Below are 20,502 nucleotides of genomic sequence, written 5' to 3' on the forward strand. Positions count from 1 at the left end.
TGTGCGCTCGCTCATGGGCCGCGGCCCGGGGGTCTCCAAGCGCAGACGGGACCCGAGAGGGGGAGGGACCCGGGGGGGCGGGGTCGCCGCCGCAGGTTGGGTGACTTTGGGTTTGACCTGCCTGGAGATGAGCTAATCCCGCCGTATAATAGACTCGGGGGAGATAGGGAAAATGGCTGAGGCGCTATCTACGTCGCCATGGGGACCATCGCGCGCGCACGGGCGGGGCGCAGGGCTGGAAAAATACAGCCTTTGTCGGCGGCGCGTGTCACTCACGGCGCAGGGACCTCAGGCAGCCAGGCTCGGGGGCTCTCTTGCCCCAGCTTCAGGGTTTAGAGCGGAGACGCTGTGGGGACCAGGACCCCTGGGTCAGTCTGGTATACAGTAGGTGCTCCATAAGTGTCCATAAGTGTCCCCAAACCCTTGGACTCGCTCCTCTTGGCTCCCTAGCCAGTTTCTGCCACAACATGGCACATCCCACTGTCCCCCCCACCTCCCCACCCCACCCCCGCGCACGCCCCTCTCTGTCCCTGTAGGAGTCTACACTCGCAAGCACCCGATCAGGCCTGTCCTCTCGCCCTCTTGCTGTGCACCTGGGCACACTTGGGCTGAAAGAGGCATCTTCAGGACGCATCTTCCCGGGTGCACACCCCAGCCACACGCTGACACGTGCATTCACCTCCCACCGATGCGCATGCTCTGCAGCTTGCAGGCCTCCCCAAAACGCACCAAGCGCGCACCCCAGGCTCCCTCGCGGCAGCCACACCCCCTTTCTGGTGTGTGTGTCCCCCCTCCAAAGCATCCTGGAAAAGGTGACATGCATTGAGGCATGCCAACGCAAGCTTGCACCATCAATTTTTTTTTTTTTTTTTTGGCCCCAGGGTCAGCATGGCATACAGTAGGTGCTCCATAAGTGTTTGTGGAAAAGCTGCAAATTGCAGACAGGAGCTGACTTGCCCAAAGACCCCCAGCTTCAAGAGTCACACGTGCGTGCCAGGCCCGTCCCCACGCGGGTCTTTCCGTGCGCGCGCTCTCCAAGGCCATCTCCAGGCGCTCCTCAGGCCACCAAGGTTGGGACACGTGCGCTTCCTGGCAGGACACCTGTCTGACACCCTGGCACACGCATACCCCCGTGTGCTGAGCGTCCACTCCGTCTCTGGCCCTTCCAAAGGCGCCCGGGCTACAGTCTCTCCCCCGGGGAGAGTGCACACTCGGGTAGCCCCTGCGCGCAGGCTGGAGGTGGAGGCGCGCTGGGCGCAGGGCGCTCCACGGTGCCCCCCGCGGATGGCTATCTGGCTGCCCATCAGCGCGCGGATCTGCGGTGGTAAATGCTGCATTCGATGGCGGGTGCATTTGTTGTGCGCTCTCTGAAAGGGCTCCGATAATCTGGAAGGCAGAGATAAGGAACACCATTTATTCCGCGGCACTTTGGAAACAATTCCCAACCCTGTACAACCCCATTCTCGGGCAGCCTCCGGGAGCCGGGCAGATAACGATTGGCTATTCATTATCTTCGCCGGGAACAAAGATTAGCCGGCCCAGATGAAAAATTACCCGGGACAGCGGCACAGCCCCGCACTGGACCCCCCCCTGCCCGCTGTCGCCACCGCCTCTTGGGTGCCCCGCCCGGGCGCACGACTTCTGCGCTCACGCCCTGGCCTCCTCCGGAGACTCAGCCTCCTGCGCTCTCCTGGGCGTCCCCCCGGCCAGGCCCAGCCCGGGTCTCTGTGTGTCTGTCCATCCACCAAGACCATCCTCTTTCCTTGGTGTGGCCACTCCTCTGTCTCTTTGCTGTGGTCCCTTTTCGCTTCTTTCCTGGGACCCTGGACAGCCTCTGTCCTCCCTCTCTATCTAGATCTTTTTCTCTTTTTTTGGAAGTGGGGGGACTCGGGATGGAACTCAGGCACGGAGTCACATCCCAGCCCGTTTGACTATTTTATTTAAACCCAGAATCTCGCTGAGTTGCTTAGAGCCTTTTTTTTTTAAGTTGCTGAGACTGGCCTCCAACTTGCAATCCTCCTGCCTCGGCCTCCCCAGCTGCTGGGGTGGCAGGCAGGCACCACCGGAACTTGGCTGTATCTTTTTCTAGTTTCTGTCTGTCTCTGGTTCACAGTTTCTCTGCCTTTAGTCCCCGGCTCTCTGATCCTTTCTGCCACTTATTATTTATTTCAGACGGTCCCCCCCAGCCTCTAACCCCCATCTCTCTCTGTTACTTAAAAAAAATTAATAATAATAATAATAATAATAATAATAATAATTGTCCTTGGGGTTTGCCTGTCTTTCTGAGTCTCAATTTCTCTCCATCGAACCCACTCTGGACTGACTTCTCCAAAGCCTCCTCCTCCCACTGGCACTCTGAAGGCCATGGCCAGACTCAAATCCACAGACTGCGACCATCCAGCCCAAGAGGTGGACAGGGGTGTGGGATGGGGGGTGGGGCTGGACCTTGAACCTGCCCCCCTCCCCTGCAAGGGAACAAGACTAAAGGTCCTGCAGTCACCTGGGGTCCCCAGAGTGATTTGCTCTGGAAGCTCCAGGACCCTGGCCCTCCCTAACAGGGACAGTGGGGTGGGGGAGGTTGCAAGCTGGTGGTCCCAGGGAGACTACCTCATTAGAGCAGTTATTCAGCATGGTGCTGGCGACGGCAGATAAGCCTTATCAGCTCATCTCCCCCTCCCACAGACAGACGGAAAGGGCCCGGGCAAATGGCACCCTGGAGCTCAGCTGGCTGTGTGCCCCGATGGTTTGGAGAGGTGCAGATACCCTCATGCGCCTTCAGGATGGACCAACTCTGTCACCCCGGGGACATCCACGTCCCAGACCCAGAGAGAGTTAGTTAGCCCTGGGCAGAGAAACACACCCAGTTCCAAGATCCAGCCAGCTCCCCGATCGACAGGGGGAACCTGTCCCCACAAATACAGAGACAGGCCACCCCCAGTCCCCATCGATTTCCCGCCAGAGATGGACACAGATGTGGAGACGCATCTGCCTGCACGTGCCCCCTCCCCAGCGCCCCACGTTGATACTTAACGATGTTCAAGGCAGGATGGGCAGACAGACAGACAGACAGACACCCAGGTTCCCAGAAACACCCTCCATAAGCAGAATGACCCGTGGAGAGCCACACTGTAATGACCACACACGGATCTGTCCACTCAGGGCGCCCAAGCAAAAGTGTTTCACGTGGACAAGGGGGGACACTCCAGTCATTTACCAACACTTGGAAAAGACCCACCTGCTTCTGATCCCAGAAACTCAGGCACAAGGACACACTCCCAGTCCCTCAGACAAGACTTTTCCCCTGGGTGACCATAAAAAGCAGTGCTCTAAAAAAAAAAATAAAAATAAAAAAGTCACTCAGTGACCAACGGCCCAGTACACAAACTCTCAGGAATCCGCAAGAAGAAATGGATGCATGACTATCGTTGGTTTTGCAAATATTTTTGGGGCACCGACCAAGACGTGCAGACTCAAGCAGGACACGGCGAGTCGCGTGCTTGGAGCGACAGAGTGACCGCCAGATTTGGAGAGAGACCCATCACTATCAGTGGCTCGGGAGGCTGAGGCAGGAGGATCGCAAGTTCAAAGCCAGCCTCAGCCCTGGGGAGGCCCTAAGCCACTCAGGGAGACCCTGTCTCTAAATAAAATGCAAAATAGGGCTGGGGACGGGGCTCAGGGGTTAAGCACCCCTGGATTCAATCCCTGGCACCCCCCCCCAAAAAAAACCCCAGAAAGACCCATCAATGGCAGGTGCTACAGATGGGGGGACAGACCCACTCCGTCTCCAGGGCACACCTGGGCCCATGACTACGGATTTTCCCGGTCCTTCCAGGGCAAAGCACTTTCTCTTTGAACCTAAGGCCACTGTGTCCCTAAGTAACTGAAATGGGAGGGGCGCGCAGAGGGCACTGGATCATTTAATTGCTTGATCGCGGCCCTTGTTGGTACAAGAAGTAGATTTCCGTCCAGGACAAACCCAGAAGCCCTCTGGGCAGGGAACTCTCCTCCCCAACCTTCTAAGGACAAGCGTCCCGGCTCCATTTTTCGCCTTCAGGAGCCTGAGATGGGGCTGGAGACTGCACAAACTCCATTCCCCCAATGTTCAGGTCCCTCTCCCGAGTGGGGAAACTGGGGCAGGGGGCTTGCCCTCTCTCCTTCACTAAAGCAGCTTGGGAGTGGTGTGTGAGTGTGTGGTGTTGGTGTGACCCAGAACTCCGGTTTGGGGGCCAGCCACTGAGCCACGTTGGCACCCACGCACGTGTGCGTGTCCCTGTGGGCACTGGTTGGAGTGGATTGGAGAAGGAAGAGAAGCGACTGTGGCCGTGCGTGGGTCAGTGTGTGTGTGTGTGTGTGTGTGTGTGTGTGTGTGCCCAGGGTCCTCCCATGGTCCCCAGGGAGACTTTCAGAAGAGAAACATCATCGCAGGCTCTCTGAGCGCTGCGTCCCTGGGATCAAGAGCCGGGACGCGCGTGTGTGTGTGCGCCCGGGAGAGGGCGGGAGTGGCCTGGAGTGTGCATCAGTGTCTAGTGGCCCTCTGGCCAGCCAGGCTGGCGACTGGACCCGGCAGACTGGGGCGCAGAGCCCGGGGGCACGCTCCTGCCCCCCTGCGGCGCTCCAGCAACCCCTCCCCGGGGTGTGTGGGGGGTGTCCAAATAAAACCCAGCAGCGCTGCGGGCCAGGAGGGAGGGAACAACGCGACAGAGGTGGCGAGCCAGCACCGAGAAGGCTCCTCGCTCGCCCTAGCCGGACACCCCACCCGCTTGGGTCACGCATAAGGCGGACAAAAGCAGCCGGATGCGCACCATGCGGTGGCTGGGCGCGCCTCTTGGCCTGGGCTGGTGAGCGCTGCCACTCCGCGCGCGCGCCCCGGGTGCCACGCACCGCACCGCACCGCACCGAGTTCCCTGATCCGTTCGGACCCCATCCGCCTGGGGGCGCCGCGCACTGCGACTCACCGACTCACCGGGGTAAGTTCCCTCCAAGGCCACCCGCCTGTCCCGGGCCTTTCCAATTCCGGGGTTGGCACCCGATCCTTGGCGCCCTGTGGCCCCTACGTTTGGGGCTCTCCCTGGATCTGCCAGCGGCTCTAACTTCAAATCCCAAGGCCTGATCTGGCTGTCCCCAGTTGCAATTTTTTTTTTTTTTTGGAGACCAGGGGACAGCAGCAGGCCCGCCTGGGGCCTTCCTGCCTTGCCATGGCTCAGAGCGCAGGGCCTGGAGAGCTCAGCCTTCCCTAGAGCTCCGCGAAGCGCGCTCCCCCTCCCGGTTCCAGGAGATGGAGCCTTTGTCTCGGCGGGTCCCTCACCCTGGGGCCGCTGCAGCCGATGCGCCAGAGCCGGGGACCGCTGAGCCGGCGGCTGCACCTGCCGGCTGGTCCCGTGCGCCGGCTTTGCGCGGCTTAACCCGGCTCGCTCCTGCGTGCGCCCCCGCGTGACGCACCCCGCCGCCTTTTATCCAGTGTGGCTGGGGGGGGGTGTGCAGGTGGGGGACAGTGCCCGATCTGGAAGTCTCCCCCCCTCTTGTCCCAAGCCGGGAGGGAGTCCGAATCCGTTTTGTGGCATTTCAATCCCCGAGGGGCGCAGGGGATCTGCAGCCGGGAGGCGGAGGAGGCCGGACCCGGGGGCCTTTCGATTCAGCTCCGGTGGAGAGGCCAGGCTTGGATGGGGAGGGCGGAGTGGACCCAGCTGCAAAAGGCAAGGTCCTTTGGCGTTCAGGATCGGCGGGTTTGGTGGCTGCATCTTTTCCCAGCAAGCAAGGAAAAAAAAAAAAATTCGTTGGTTTTGGAAAAAAGAAAAAAAAATAGTGACATCTGTCCGGGGTTGGGAACATCTGGCTCCGGGTCTACGCAGCATCCCGCGCTGGGATTCGTTTAAAAGCAAGCAGGATTCAGGAACCAGGTAGGGTGAAAGCGACTGGCCAGGCGTCTGGAGAGCGTGTCCCAGCCGGGTTGACGAATTGCAAACAAATGGCGTCTAACGAAACGGTTTTAGCAGTTGCCAAGGGTCTGTTCAGCCAGGGACTCTGGGGAGCACCCGAGCTGTTAGGAGGAGGAGGTTAGACACGCAGGCGGATTGTCCACAGGTCTCAGGTGACCCCCCTGTCCCCAGGAGGTGGAGGTTGGAACCCCGGTAAAGAGATCTAGAATCTCCCCAGGTGCCTCGTGGGTTCAGGCCGTGAGGTCCACTAAGACCGTCCGCCTCGGTCTCTAGTCTCCAAAGGAATCAGTATGGAAGGGCAGAGCCCGCTTCCTAAGGAGGCCCAGGAAGAGGACACGGAGGGTGGAGTGGGGTGGAGTGGGGGTGAAAGAGGAGGCCAGGACCCCAGAAAGAGCAAGCCTCCTGATTTGTTAAAAAAAAAAAAAGAGGGGGGGTGCTAGAAGCCTGGTCCCCCTCTTGGGGAGAACCTCTGGAGGGCTGGGCAGAGCCTGAGCAGGTCTGAGTACCCGGTCTAGAGGGACTTCTGAAGCTTATTAATGACCCTACTTCCTCCCCACGATCTTTCGAGATTTATTGGCAGTGTGGCCAAGTAAAAGTCCCTAAAAAAGAAAAAAGAAAGATGTCGAAAAATGGGGGTTCCTTGAAACCCCCACACACACCTTTCCTGCGGGCTAATTAGCTGCTCCTAGGAAAAGCCTAGAAAAATTAACAGGCAAACTTATGATCCCAAAGGGGCCGCCTCGGATGAATGAGGTTTAAACAAAGGGCCCAGAGGGGGATTTGGATCCAAGTGGGAGACCTGGGCAGTAGTGACCGGGTCTGGCATTTGGCAGCCTTTTTGTAGAAGCGAGGTCCTGCTCTAGAGCCGGGCCTGGAGGAGTCGGGGGCCCTGGACTCTCGTGTAGAACCATCTCTGGGGCCGATGGGGGGTGGGGAGTATGCTTCCTAGGGAAATCCCTTGAAAAGGGCCCTTCTCCAATTCCACTTTTTTCTCGGCCAACCTTCCTCAGTCGCCATAAAAAAAAAAAAAATCTTGTCTCCGTGTAAAGAACGTGACAGCTCCTTAGTGCGATCAAAAGCAGCATTTTGCTCAGGATCCAACAAGACCAAAGTCAAAAATGGACCAGGAGGATTTTATCCCTCCGGAGTGGTCCCGAGGACACCATCATCCAATGCATAAAGTGGAATGAATTTGCTCTGATTGGGGCTGGGAGGGACAGTCACCTCAATACCGGAGCCCGGGGCTGATCCAGGGGACAGACCTGGCTGGCCATCGCTGCCGGAGGTTTGCTGGAGACTAGAAGTGACAGAATTGTCTGGCAGGCCTAGCGGGGGAGGCTTTGGAAGATTGTCCGTCGGTCCGTCTGGCTCATGCATATATGGAGAGCGCAGGCCCCCCCCCCCCCCAGTTTATAGGCCATCTCGGCTGATGGCTACCGGGCGTGGCACTTGGCTGTCCCAGGCGGGTTCCTTCCTGGCTGGAAAACTCAGCGAGATCCCGCATCCAACGCAGGAGTCCACACCTCGGTGGAGGCTCAGGCCAGGCCAGCTGGCTGCTTGCAGTTTGCAGAAAGGCATCTCCAAGGGTCTCCAGGGACCTGGCGGAATCCCCTTGTTCTTTGGATTCGCTTTGCGCCCAGAGCGCGGGCAGCCGGGGCGGTGCGGGTCTCGGGAGGCCCCTACTCCAGCGTCGCCTAAGCGCCCGGCTAAGCGGCTGCGATTTTCTGAGCCGCCGATCGGGGTAATTGAATCTCCTCCTGCGCTTTGCTCTCTGCCAGCCCGGGCGACAGCGCTTGGGGTGAGGTTTGGAGAGGGGGACCTGGACCAGCCGATCCCCTTCCCCCCTCTTTGGAGGGACCGAGACCCCATTCCTGTAGCTGAAATTGCATCCCCCTGTCCCCTGCACCCCAGATCGAGAAGATCATTGTCCCCAACGTTGGGGACAAAAAAAAAAAATAAATAAAGGCGCATTACCTGCTCTCCCGGGTGCTCCGAGCTGCCCACCTCCGTTTGCGATCGTGGCCGGGGTGAGACGCTTCCGCTCGGCTCCGGCGATCACCGCCCCGCGGCGGGGACGGCTTCCCGCGGCTGAGTCCCTGCCTGGTTCCAGCTCGGTGGCTTTGCAGAACAACAGGAGGGGGGAACGTGTCCCCAGGCCGTGGGGGGTCTTGGAGAGGCTCCTGTTCAGGCCCAAAGGGGCTCCCAGGTCCGTGGCGATCTCACTTTACGCGTGGGGGCAGGATCGGGAGCTGCAGGAGGGGAGACAGGCGTGGGGCTCCCGGGCTGGACCGAACGCCTGGTGGGGAGCGCGCACCTGGAGTCCCGGAGGTCACTCACCTGCCACGCTGCGTCCCCCGAGAGGCCCGGAGCCAGCCAGCGGCCTTGCGCTCCCGTGCCCCGGCTCCCCCGCGCGCCCTTCTTGGGGCGGACGCCAGCCTCCTCTCCCGAGGAACGGAATTCCAAGCAGCCCAGGCCCCGCGCTCTCCGGAATGGAAAGGATCGGGAAGGACGCAGCGGGTGGCCAGGGGGCGCCTGGAGGGTCCCCTCCGGCCGGGTTTCCAGCTCCAGGGAGCTCAGCCTCCCCCAGCCCCGTGCCTCTACCTGCGCCGGGGGCCTCGGACCCACAGACTCCAGACGCACAGGCAGGAGAGGAGGCCCCAGCCAGGAGCCTGCGCGCCCCCCATTTGGCGCTGCCTGGTGCTGGTCTGGGAAGCGGGGTGACCCGGGCGCGTCCCGAGGATCTCGAGCCTGGGCCCGGCGCCCCCCGAAGCCACGGGGACCGAGGGCTTTCCTCCCTCCTCGGATTATTAAAAAGTTCATTTCCTGGCGAATCGGGTGACGTCAGGGGCCCGGCGTCGCGGTGGCGGGGCCGCCGGGGCCGGAGAAGCCGCCTCCAGTTACCCAATTACCGACTGTCAATCCCGCCGCCCCTCCCCCACTCTCGGTGGGTAAAGGGGGGGGGTGGTCGGGACCCCAGCCCTCCTCCTGCCCCCCCACCGGGTCCCACCTGAGATCCTGCTGGATGGGTACCCCATGGTGGGCCCAGCCAGGGGACAGGAGCTGGAGGGTATCCACGACCCCTCCTCCCATCACCCAGCACCTGTTTAGGTTCCCCCAAATCTCTTTAGGGGGGATCCCCTCTGTCCTCGGTCACAGGGGTCCTTTTGGAACCTCGGTCTCTCTGCTCTCTGGACAGTGGGTGGCAGCTAGATGGGCGCACCCGGCCCCATGAAGCCCCAGAGATGGATCCCCGGGATGGAGGTGTGTGCGTCCCCCCCACCCCCGTTCCAGGTGACCCGGGGGACGCAGTGCTCAGAGACCACCGCCTGCCCCCTCCCCGGGGATCGCCTCCGGGGAGTTGAAAACAAAATGCCTTCTTTCTGCCCCGGGGCATGTTCCTGGAGCCAAGGCTGGCGCCAGTCCGGGTCTCCTCGGCCTCGCCCCAGGCTGTTCAGCCCGGTGGTCTGCGAAGGCCACGCCCGGAATGACCCACCCCTTTTGTGGAGCCGCCGGCCAGGCCACCTCCACGGGGTCAGGCACAGCCCAGAGCGGCCGCGTGTCCCCAGGCCCAGGTGCCCTCCAGGGCCGGCTCGTTCCTGCGGCTGTCCACTCCTGCTGTCCCAACAGCTGCCCTTGGAGTCCTCCCCCACCCTGCGCAGGCAGCCCCCAGAGTTGGGGGAGGGAGCGATCTGGGAAGGTAGCCGGGCTCCGAGTGACCACCATCAGTGGGAAAAGAGGTGGGACTTCCTCCGAGTGAGTGGAGGGACTAGGGTCCCTAAGAGGAGGACACCCGGACAGGGTGCCAGGGCCGGGCTACTGGGAAGAAAGGGGGACCCGGTGAATGGTTAGTGACTGCGAGAGGGGACCAGGTTGGAGGGATCCCATAGTGTCCCCAAGAAGGGACCCGCGGGTGAGGGTCCCTGGAGGGGGGCGTTGGCAGCAGGGGCTGCCGGGAGGGCGCTGGGAGGGGGGCCCCCGCCAACCGAGGGGGCCCGCCCGCGGGTCAGTCCGGGAGTCCAGCGGACCGGGAGTTGCGGGCTCAGCCAATGGGAGGCGGAGGCTGGGCGGCGCGCGGCGCTGATTGGCTGGCGCCAGCTTCTTAGGCGTGCGCGGCCCCCGCTTCATGTCTGTGCAGGAGTCGGCAGCTGGCGCCAGGGCGGCCGGAGGATGCCGAGGGGCCGGAGCCGGGCGGGCCCGAGGCCGAGGCGCGCGCTGTCCCCCTCCCCTACCCCGTGAGCCCCACCGGCCACCGACGCGCTGTGGCGGGGACAGCCACCCCCGGGACGGTCGTGGGTGCTCCCGCACTTTCTACGGCTGGGTCCCCTCCCTCCCTGCGGCGCTGCGTGTGTAAGTTTGGGGTGCGGAGCGGACGCAGGGGAGGGGGGAGCTTGGGGGTGGCCCCTAGTTTGGGAGGGGTCCCTGCTGGGGTCCGGGCTGCCGTGTGATCGCTTCGCTGCGCCTCGATGAGGGGGTCCAGATGGTGCCACTTGGGAGTGCGCTCGGGGGGCTTTGGCGCTCAGCCCGAGAGGCTGCGTTGTGCGTGTTTTGGGGACGGGGAGGGGGTCGCGATCGGAATGGGACACCCTGGGCCAAGTGGAGGTGTGTCCTTGTCGCTGGAGTCCTGCGTCCCCGTGGGGGTCCGGGCTCGCGTCTCCAACTTTTTTTTTTTTTTTTTTTTTTAGCCCGAGTTGGTGCGTTGGTGTCCCAGGAGGGTGGGGGGCTCCGTAGACTTAAGCGCCTTCTGGGGAGCGTTGGTTTAGGGTCACCGGGTGTCAGGGATCGTCCCCATCTGTGACCACCCCCCGTGGCTTCGGGATCGCGGGGGTCACCCTGTGAGTGTGCGTGGCCGAACCCCCTCCCCCCCCGCCTTCCTTTCGTTTTGAACCTTTTTGCGCTTTCCTCCCACCCGAGGACCCGGTCCTGCGCGGGGGGCTCCGTGACGCGCGCGTGACGCCGAGCGGTGGGACTTGGAAGGGGGTCAGACATGAGCCGTCCGTCTCAGACCCTCCTCCCTCCTTCCTTCTGTCGCCCAGGGCCGCAGCCACCTCCTCCCAGATCCCGAGCCGCTGCCTCCGCCGCCGCGGGCCATGGAGGTGGCGCCGGAGCAGCCTCGCTGGATGGCGCACCCCGCGGTGCTGAACGCCCAGCACCCCGACTCGCACCACCCGGGGCTGGCGCACAACTACATGGAGCCGGCTCAGCTGCTGCCCCCGGACGAAGTGGACGTCTTCTTTAATCACCTCGATTCGCAGGGCAACCCCTACTACGCCAACCCGGCCCATGCGCGGGCACGCGTCTCCTACAGCCCGGCGCACGGTGAGCCTGGGGCCTGGGGCTGCTGCTGGGGGACGGGGAAGCCCAGGCTCCGCGCGCCAGGCCAGGCCAGGGAGGGGGTGGCCGAGCCGGGCTGGCCTCTTCCCGGATGTGGGATCCGCAGGAATCGGAACAGCTAAGAAAATCGGGCTGAGAAAGATCGGGGGAGACCCTGGCCCCTTGGAGACGATCTGGAACCTGGAGGGCTTTGCCCCATTTGCCCTGGCCCCCCGGGGTGGTGGTGGGGATCCTTCTGGGCGCCACTGGTCCTTTAACTGGGGACTGACATTCCTGATTCTTAGCGGGGTGGTGTTTCTGGTTTTCTCTGCTGGTCGGTGGTGGTTGGGGATGGCGTGATTCTGGGTCCCCACCCTGATCCCCCCATCCCTCTGCACGCAGCTCGCCTGACCGGAGGCCAGATGTGCCGTCCCCACTTGCTGCACAGCCCCGGGTTGCCCTGGCTGGATGGGGGCAAAGCAGCCCTGTCGGCCGCGGCCGCGCACCACCACAATCCCTGGACCGTGAGCCCCTTTTCCAAGACCCCCCTGCACCCCTCAGCTGCTGGAGGCCCTGGAGGACCCCTCTCCGTCTACCCAGGGGCGGCTGGAGGCAGCGGGGGAGGCAGCGGAGGCTCGGTGGCCTCCCTCACCCCCACGGCAGCCCACTCTGGTTCCCATCTCTTCGGCTTCCCACCGACGCCACCCAAAGAGGTGTCTCCAGACCCGAGCGCCACGGGGGCCGCCTCCCCGGCCTCGTCTTCGGCCGGGGGCAGCGCAGCAGCCCGGGGGGAGGACAAGGACGGTGTCAAGTACCAAGTGTCACTGACCGAAAGCATGAAATTGGAGGGCGGTAGCCCTTTGCGCCCAGGTCTGGCCACCATGGGCACGCAGCCTGCCACCCACCACCCCATCCCCACCTACCCCTCCTATGTGCCCGCCGCTGCGCACGAATATGGCAGCGGACTCTTCCACCCAGGGGGCTTTTTGGGTGGCCCAGCCTCCAGCTTCACCCCCAAGCAACGGAGCAAGGCACGATCCTGCTCAGGTAAGTTCAGGCGCCTGGGGTTTGGTGACCGGGCGCGCGCGCGCTTTTTGGCTTTGGCCGCAGGGTCTTGGATTTGGGAGAGGCACCGTGTCACCCTCCTAAGCTGACAGAATGGGATCAAAGGCAGCCTGAAACTTTTGCTCTGGAGCGAAAGTTCCCTTTCCCCACCCGCCAGCCCCTCTCCAAAGTTGACCCGTGGTTGGAAGTGCAAGAAGGCGCAGGGCGCCTTAGGTGAGGTCGGCCCGTCCTGGGGACATGTGTGTACGTGTGTCTTGGGAGCATTTCAAAGTCTCCAGACCCTAAAGGAATCTGGTTCTCTAACTCAAGTCCCATCTTGGAATCTGATGGCTCCTGATCTCCTGGGGAGATTTTTTTTCCCCCTAAAGCAAAATTCCCAAGACTTGTCCCCCCACCACCACCCCCTCAACCACCCCGCATGCCCTTCACTCTCCCTCCCCGAGGGCTACAGCTAGGGGACAAGTGGACGCAGCAGCCACCACGGGTACCCGCACCGCTTGGCCAGCAGTGGCCAGATCAAACTAGGATTGTCCAGGAATGTGGCCTGGGGGCAATGACCTGTGGCTAGCACCAAGTCCCAGCGGTCTCCATCTCCTCCCCAATCCCTTTAGAGTCAGGGAGAAAGGGAAAAGATTTTTTTAAGTTTTTTAAAAATTTTATTTTAAACTCTGGAGTCTCCTAACCCAAGCGTCCCTTTCTGGGACACGCTGGCCACTTTAGTTTTGAACTCAATCAGGACGAATTTCCCAGGGAATGTGACAGCGATTCCCCGGCTTGATGGCCGCAGGGTCCCCACTGGCTGGCTCTCTCTTCTCCTCCAAGTTTGTTTGGTGTGTGATTTGCAATCCAGATGGTCTTGAAAAAAAAAAAAAAACAAAACCAAACCAAAAAAATAACAAGAAACAAGTCACTAAACAACTAAGAAAGAAAAACAACAACAACTCCTCCCTCCTTCCAAGTCCAACACGAAAAGGAACTTTCTATTTATTCTATTTGAAAGAGCAATAACTTCCATCCCTGTCCAGGTCTGAATTCTTAGGGTTTCTAGGGGAAAAGTTGGGGGGGAATTTTTCCTTCTGATCCAGAACTCAAGTTGGGGAGCCTCAGGGCTCCCCGAGATGGCAGATGGACTTGGGGGAACAGATCAGGCAGGGTGCCCCTCTGGGGAAGGAACAAAGGCGTCCTAGGTCCAGCTATGGGACGCCTGTTCTGCTCTGTCTGGGCAAGTCTGGCTTTGGGCTGCCTGGGGGCTCCCTCCCTGGGATCTTGTCCGTCAAGGGGGACCCGCATCTCCCCCTGTCCCCTGTCCAGAAGGGCGAGAGTGTGTCAACTGCGGAGCCACGGCCACCCCTCTGTGGCGGCGAGATGGGACCGGTCACTACCTGTGCAATGCCTGCGGGCTGTATCACAAGATGAACGGGCAGAACCGACCCCTGATCAAACCCAAGCGGAGACTGGTAGGAGTTGGGGTACCTGGGACGGAGATGGGGGGGACTGTACCCCGGGGTGGAGGGAGGGAGGACACCCTCTGGAAATTTTTTTAATTCTTAAAATTCATCTTGGGGGGGGAGCCAGGCGCGTGCCAGTCATCCCAGCAACTCCAGGGTGGGGGGAGGCCGAGGCAGGAGGATTGCAAGTTGGAGGCCAGCCTCAGCAAAATCAAGGTTTATTCTAAGCAATTGAGCGAGACTCGGTCTCTCAATAAAATGCAAAATAGGGCTGGGGATGGCGCTCAGTGGTTGCGTGTCCTTGAGTTCAATCCCTCTTTTTTTTAATCATTTGGGGGAATCAGTTTGGGTCGGATCATCCTTCTTTCTAGCCAGATTTTTTTTTCTTTCTTTTTTTTTTTAGTCTAGATTTCTTTCTGTGCAACCCACCAGGTACCCACATGCTTCTCAGCTTGCAAGGGGTAGAGGCAGGGATCCCCCAAATCAAGTGTCTAAAGTTCTCCAACCTTGTCCTCTGGCCTCTACTTTTCCAAAAATAATAATAATAATAATAATAATAATAACTAATTTAAACAATTAAGGCAATGAAGTAATTTTCCCTGTGGCCGGCTCTGATGTCCTTCCCCTGTTCCCAACACAAGCACTTTGTGCTTATTTAAATAAAACACACACACACACACACACACACAGCAGCCACCCCCCTCCAAAAAAAAAAAAAAACCTTTATTATTATTTTTTCCATAGAGTCACCTATACTGGGTATTTTCATTTGAGTGATTTTGAAAAAAAAAAAATATTATGAGTGGCCTTTCGGATCTCCTGTTGAAGTTTCCTATCCGGACACATCTGCAGCCCAAAGATAAGGAAACTGAGTGTATCTGTTTCCGGACTCTGCAAAGGGTTTTAGAGGTGGCTCGGGCTAGGTCCTGCCTCTGGCTGGGCTGTTTTGAAATTTCTAATACCCTCCACTGTGCAAATAATGCGTAAAATGTTAAGAATAATAAATATCTATATATATTTTTTTTGCAGGGCCAAGTGATTTATGAGGGCTTAAATCGTTTGCTTGCTTTGGGGGATCCCCCCTTTGCCCACTCCCCACCCCCTTGGAGGGAGGCCGCAGGGAGAGGCTGGGAAGGGGAGGGAGGTAGGTAGGGGTGGAGGCTGAGGCTCGTGGCCCCTGAGTCAGAATTCCAACTTCAGGGACTGACTGAGTCATGGAGGACCCCTCCCTGCCCCAGGGCGGCTGTCCCTGGTCCCCTCTGTGACCTCAGCCTCCTCCTACCCCCAGGCTGGCTGCTGGGTGACTTTAGTCTGGGGTTCTCTGGGAAGTTTTGGGGGAGCTGGGCCTTGGGCCACCTGGAACTATTGATCACTAGAAATGTCCCCATTTAAAAAAAAAAACAAATTGCATCTTAAAATTGCATTAAGTGACAGTAAACTTTCATTTTCAATAGCCCCAGGGGGCGAATCGGTGGCTGTAGGGGACAGAGGAGCCCCGCACTCTCTCAATCTTGACATTTCCCACCCCCTCTCCCTCCTGGGCAGCTGGCTACGGGGTCTCCCTGCCCTGGTCTCAGGGACACGGATGACTCACCCAGGATTTTTTTTTTAATTTTATTTTTCTTTCTTTCTTTCTTTTTTTTTTTCTTTAGTTGTAGATGGACACCATACTTTTAGGTTATTATGAATTGATTTCCATGCGGTGCTGGGGATCGGACCCAGGGCCTCCCACGTGCTAGGCCAGCGCTCTCCCACTGAGCCACCGCCCCAGACCCTCACCCAGGATTTATTTTATTCTTTTGGGTGGGGGGGAGTTACCAGGGATGGAACTCAGGGGCCCTCGACCACTGAGCCCCATCTCCAGCCCTTTTTGTGTTTTTCTTTAGAGACAGGGTCTCCCTGAGCGGCTTAGGGCCTCGCTTTGGCTGAGGCTGGCTTGGAACTTACCATCCTCCTCTCTCAGCCTCCCGAGCCGCTGGGATGACAGGCGACTCACCCAGGATTTTTTAAGGGGAGTCGTAGAGGAGGTGAGAGAGGCAGCTCCTGACCCAGGGGCTGCAAAGGGGCAGACCGAGGTCATGGGTGCCTACTGTAGTTCACAGCCTCCTTCAGGGTTTCAGTTTCCCAATTCTGTTGTTGTTGTTGTTGTTATTATTATTATTATTAGGTACCAGGGATTGACCCCAGGGGTGCTTCACCCCTGAGCCCCGTCCCCAGCCCTTTTTCTATTTTATTTAGAGACAGGGTCTCGCTGAGTTGCTTAGGACCTCCCTAAGTGGCTGAGGTTGGCCTCCACCTGGCGATCCTCCTGCCTCAGCCTCCGGAGCCCCCAGGATTCCAGGCCCTTGGGTTCTGTGATCCTCCGCTCCATTTAGTTCCCAGCTTCTAAAATGCCCTGGTTTTGAGCTGCCTGATGCCCGGGCTCTGAGATCGCCCCCGGTTCTCAGCTGGCGGTGGCAGAGGGGGAGGGGAGGCTGGGGACGGGTGGCCGCGGAGGGAGGTCGAGGCGGGGGCGTGGGAGCCCAGCCCGCTGACGCCGCCCCTCCGCTCCCAGTCGGCCGCCCGGAGAGCTGGCACCTGTTGTGCCAATTGTCAGACGACAACCACCACCTTATGGCGCCGGAATGCCAACGGGGACCCGGTGTGCAACGCCTGTGGCCTCTACTACAAGCTGCACAATGTGAGTCCGCCGCCCCGCCCCTCCCCGGGGGACCTGAGCTCTTTGTGCTGCCCCGGGCGGGCCCGACGGTCCCCTCCCGGCCACAATCTCCAGTTTGGCTTGGCTTGGGAAGCCGCTGTCGCCTGCCAGAGTCACCAGGAGGGCTGCGCCTAGGAAACGGGAGGGGCTGCCCTGAGCAGCTCTGGGTGGGGGGAGGGGATCAGGGTCAGGGTCAAGGTCAGGGTCAGGGTCAGATCTGGGGGTGCAGGGGGCGGAGGGCTGCGCCTAGGAAAGGGGAGGGGCTGCTCTGAGCAGCTGGGGGGGGAGGGAATAGGATCAGGGTCAGGGTCAAGGTCAGGGTCAGGGTCAGGGGAGGATCTGGGGGTGCAGGGGGCGGAGGGCTGCGCCTAGGAAAGAGGGGGAGCTGCCCTGAGCAGCTCTGGGTGGGGGGCAGGGGATCAGGGTCAGGGTCAAGGTCAGAGTCAGGGTCAGGGGAGGATCTGGGGGTGCAGGGGGCGGAGGGCTGCGCCTAGGAAACGGGAGGGGCTTCTCTGAGCAGCTCTGGGTGGGGGAGGGAATAGGATCAGGGTCAAGGTCAGGGTCAGGGTCAGGGGAGGATCTGGGGGTGCAGGGGGCGGGCAGCGAGGTGACCTCGGGACTGGGGGTGTGTGGCTGGGGTGTGGCCACCCGATCAAGCCGCCCTTCCTGAAATGGAGATAGGGAGTTTGATGGGCATGGAAAGGGGGCGTGGCTAACAGCACCAGTCCACGCCCCCTGGAGACCACGCCTCCCGGAGACCACGCCCCCTGGAGACCCCTGACTCCGCAATGCAGGTCTCCTATGTCCCCTGCAGAAGCGGCCAGTGAGGGGATCTGGTCCAGGGAGGGGGATCTGGTCCAGGGAGGGGATCTGGTCCTGGGCAGGGGACAGTCTCCAGCCCCTCCCCCACCCTCTGTCCCCTTCACGGTGTCGCGGTGGTCCCTGTCCCAGGTTAACCGGCCGCTGACCATGAAGAAGGAGGGCATCCAGACCCGCAATCGGAAGATGTCCAACAAGTCCAAGAAGAGCAAGAAGGGGACCGAGGGTCTGGAGGAGCTGTCCAGGTGCATGCAGGACAAGGCGTCGCCCTTCAGCGCCGCCGCCCTGGCAGGACACATGGCCCCCGTGGGTCACCTCCCGCCCTTCAGCCACTCGGGACACATCCTGCCCACGCCCACGCCCATCCACCCTTCCTCCAGCCTCTCCTTCGGCCACCCCCACCCCTCCAGCATGGTGACCGCCATGGGCTAGGGGACAAGCCACCCCGCTGGACAGAGACAGATGGACAGACAGAGGCGGGTGGCCCTGGCAGGGCACGCAGCTCCCAGGAGTGGGAGGTGGAGGGACCGGTCCCTTCCACTGTCCCCCGCCCTTCTCTGGACACGGACACCAGCCGGAGCCTAAAGCCACCTCCTTGTCGCCTTGGAAGGCCACCATACCCCGGGGGCCCCAGCAGCCTGTCTGCAAGTTACTGTGAATATTTTTCACCTGGGCTGGGGGGTGGCCCGTCCAGGTGACATTTCCTTCATGAACAAGGTTCAGAGAGCAAAAAAAAAAAAAAAAAAAAAAAAATAACCTTTTATGGTGACAGAGGTAAGGACATGGAGGGCTCTGGGGGACAGGTGTCTGCAAATCTCAGCCTGTGTCCTGGGCTGAGCCAAGGCCAAGAGGGGTTGCTGGTGGTGGATGGCAGTGACCAGGGGACACCAGCCTTGTGCACCCTGAGAGCTGGCGGGGCCCTAGAAGGCAGAGACAATCGCGGGCGGTCCCCACAGTGGTTCCCAGGCCCCGGGGCGGGTCACAGGAAGGAAACAACATTTTTCTTGAAAGGGGAAACGTCTCCCCAGATCAGCTCCCTGGGCTTTAAGACCAAGCTGGACCGCGATCCCCGTCTGTATGTGCCCTTCACGAGGCCCAGAGCCATGATTGGCCTCCCTTCTCGGCCAGGTAGACCTCTGTAAATACATCCTTTTTCTGACCACGCCCCCTTTCCCCACTCTGAGATCAAGAAGAAACTATTAAAAATGAAAAAAAAATTCAGACTGCATACGTTGAACTCACCCATGAGTTAATTGTCTTATTTTGAAACTCGTTTTTGGGGTCCAGTCATTGATAGGTGACCCACAGGAGTCCTGCTATATATATATATATATATATATATATATATATATATATTAAAAAAAAATTCAAACCCATGGGGGAGCTTGGAGATTATTTCTGGAAAGTTCTTGGATCCCACAAATCCTAGCAGGAGAGCTGGGAGTAACCAGCAACGGTGGAGCTGCTCTTGGTTTTGGGGGGCAGTGGCAGGCTGGTGGGGGAATCTGGGCTGAGTCAGTCCCCCTGTGGGGTCCCCTGGTTTTTGGTGGGTGGCCCTCTGGACCCTTCCAAGGTACAGCTGTACATAGACACGTCCTAAGCTTCAGAGTTCTGTAGGTGGTGATCTTGGGGGGTGCCGTGGCTGGACAGGGGACCGTCCCCCACCCCCATCCCCAGCTCTGGAAGACACCTGTCCACCCAGTGCCATGTCTTGGGCTGGGGACCAAATCACCACACCCCAGAAAGTAACTTATTTTGTACTAGTATCCGCCTGAGGAAAAAAAAAAAAAAAGAATGGGCAGTATTTTCTGTTTTTCTGTTTTCTTGGGGCTTGTTTTATTTTGGATTTAGTGAACTAAGTTATTGTTAATTATGTACAACATTTATATATTGTCTGTAAAAAAAATTGTATGCTACCCGCCTATCCTGAAAAGTGAATACTGTTAAGAATAATAAAAAAAAATACTTTTTTTGGTGAATCGCTCTATATAACCTGTTTGGTGGGGTCTCCCCCAGGGGACACCCCAGGAGAGAGATTGTAGGGGGGATCTGATGCTTCACTATTTAAATTTTTTTTTAATTAAAAAAAAAATTGTTTTGTATCTGGGGGTTTCTTGGAAAAAATCCCAACCTGACACCCAGGTACTTCTCCCCAGGGACATTTCTGATCTCTGAGATACCTGGTCACCCCTGTTCCAGCGGCTCGGGAGGCTGAGGCAGGAGGATTGCAAGGTGGAGGCCAGCCTCAGCCACGGAGCGAGGAGGCCCTGAGCCACTCAGCGAGACCCTGTCTCTCAATAAAATAGAAAAAGGGTCTGGGGATGGGGCTCAGAATATCATGACAGATATTCTTGGTGGATGACATCTCTGATCCCCAGAGACTGTCTTCAGACTTGTGCTTCCTCACAACCGATCACTGATACCGATCACCGATAATCATTCATCGAGGCCTCCGATCCATGATGTGTCTGATCACCCAGATCGACAAAGGGTGATCACTGTCCCCACTCACCCATAGCCTGCCTGCTCATGAATCTCCCTTCTCATCCATGTTTCTGATCGCCAAGGTATTGATCACCAATGCACTGTCACTAATGTCACAAATAAGCTCACCAATGTCCTCGATTGGTCTTTTTCTTTTCTTTTTGAAAGTCTCATGATGTTGTCCGGGCTGCTGTCAAACTCCTGGGTTCAAGGGCAGGCCACCAAGTCAGGGGATCAGTTTTTTTTTTCTCCTAATGATCATGTGTGATCTCCAATATCTCCAATCCCATTACCAATGTCTCTTTTTTTGTGGGGGGGACAGGGTGTGGGTGGAACCAGGGACTGAACCCAGGGGGCACTTGACCCCTGAGCCCCGTCCCCAGCCCCTTTTTCTATTTTATCGAGAGACAGGGTCTCCCTGAGTGGCTCAGGGCCTCGCTCAGTGGCTGAGGCTGGCCTCCACCTTGCGATCCTCCTGCCTCAGCCTCCCGAGCCGCTGGGAGGACAGGCGTGGGCCACCACACAATGTTCTTGGTCACTTGTGTCTGATCATTAATATCTCTAACCAACAATACAGCCTGATGTCCAAATGTCCCTGATCATAGACTCCTCTCACCACCAAATTTTCTGCCAAAGCCGATGACCCATCCAACCCAGTCACCTGCCTCCGGTGACCAAGGTCTCTTATCACCAATATCTCTGACGTCCAACATCCGAGATGGCTGCCTCTTCTTCTTCAGGG

At 59.2% G+C, this 20,502-nt stretch overlaps 1 protein-coding gene and 1 long non-coding RNA gene across 3 annotated transcripts; one reads left to right on the plus strand and one right to left on the minus strand.

Moving 5' to 3' along the window:
• Positions 1-886: 886 nt before the first annotated feature.
• On the minus strand, positions 887-8,722 carry LOC113198286 (uncharacterized). Its single transcript, XR_003302825.2, has 4 exons — positions 8,274-8,722; positions 7,911-8,185; positions 3,236-3,326; positions 887-1,386 (listed from the first exon to the last, which is right to left on the minus strand). It is a non-coding gene; the product is annotated as an uncharacterized LOC113198286 (long non-coding RNA).
• On the plus strand, positions 4,946-18,618 carry Gata2 (GATA binding protein 2). 2 transcript variants are annotated; one of them, XM_026410948.2, is made up of 6 exons: positions 4,946-4,967; positions 10,970-11,252; positions 11,649-12,293; positions 13,623-13,768; positions 16,314-16,439; positions 17,409-18,618. In XM_026410948.2, the coding sequence occupies exons 2-6, from the start codon at positions 11,024-11,026 to the stop codon at positions 17,706-17,708; spliced, it is 1,446 nt and encodes a 481-aa protein (XP_026266733.1). In that variant the 5' UTR covers positions 4,946-4,967; positions 10,970-11,023; the 3' UTR covers positions 17,709-18,618. The 2 variants fall into 2 exon arrangements, with proteins under 2 accessions (XP_026266733.1, XP_026266732.1); XM_026410947.2 differs by lacking the exon at positions 4,946-4,967 and adding an exon at positions 10,082-10,283.
• Positions 18,619-20,502: the final 1,884 nt, after the last annotated feature.

Source organism: Urocitellus parryii, chromosome 16 (assembly GCF_045843805.1).
Source record: "Urocitellus parryii isolate mUroPar1 chromosome 16, mUroPar1.hap1, whole genome shotgun sequence".
Lineage (NCBI taxonomy): Eukaryota > Metazoa > Chordata > Mammalia > Rodentia > Sciuridae > Urocitellus > Urocitellus parryii.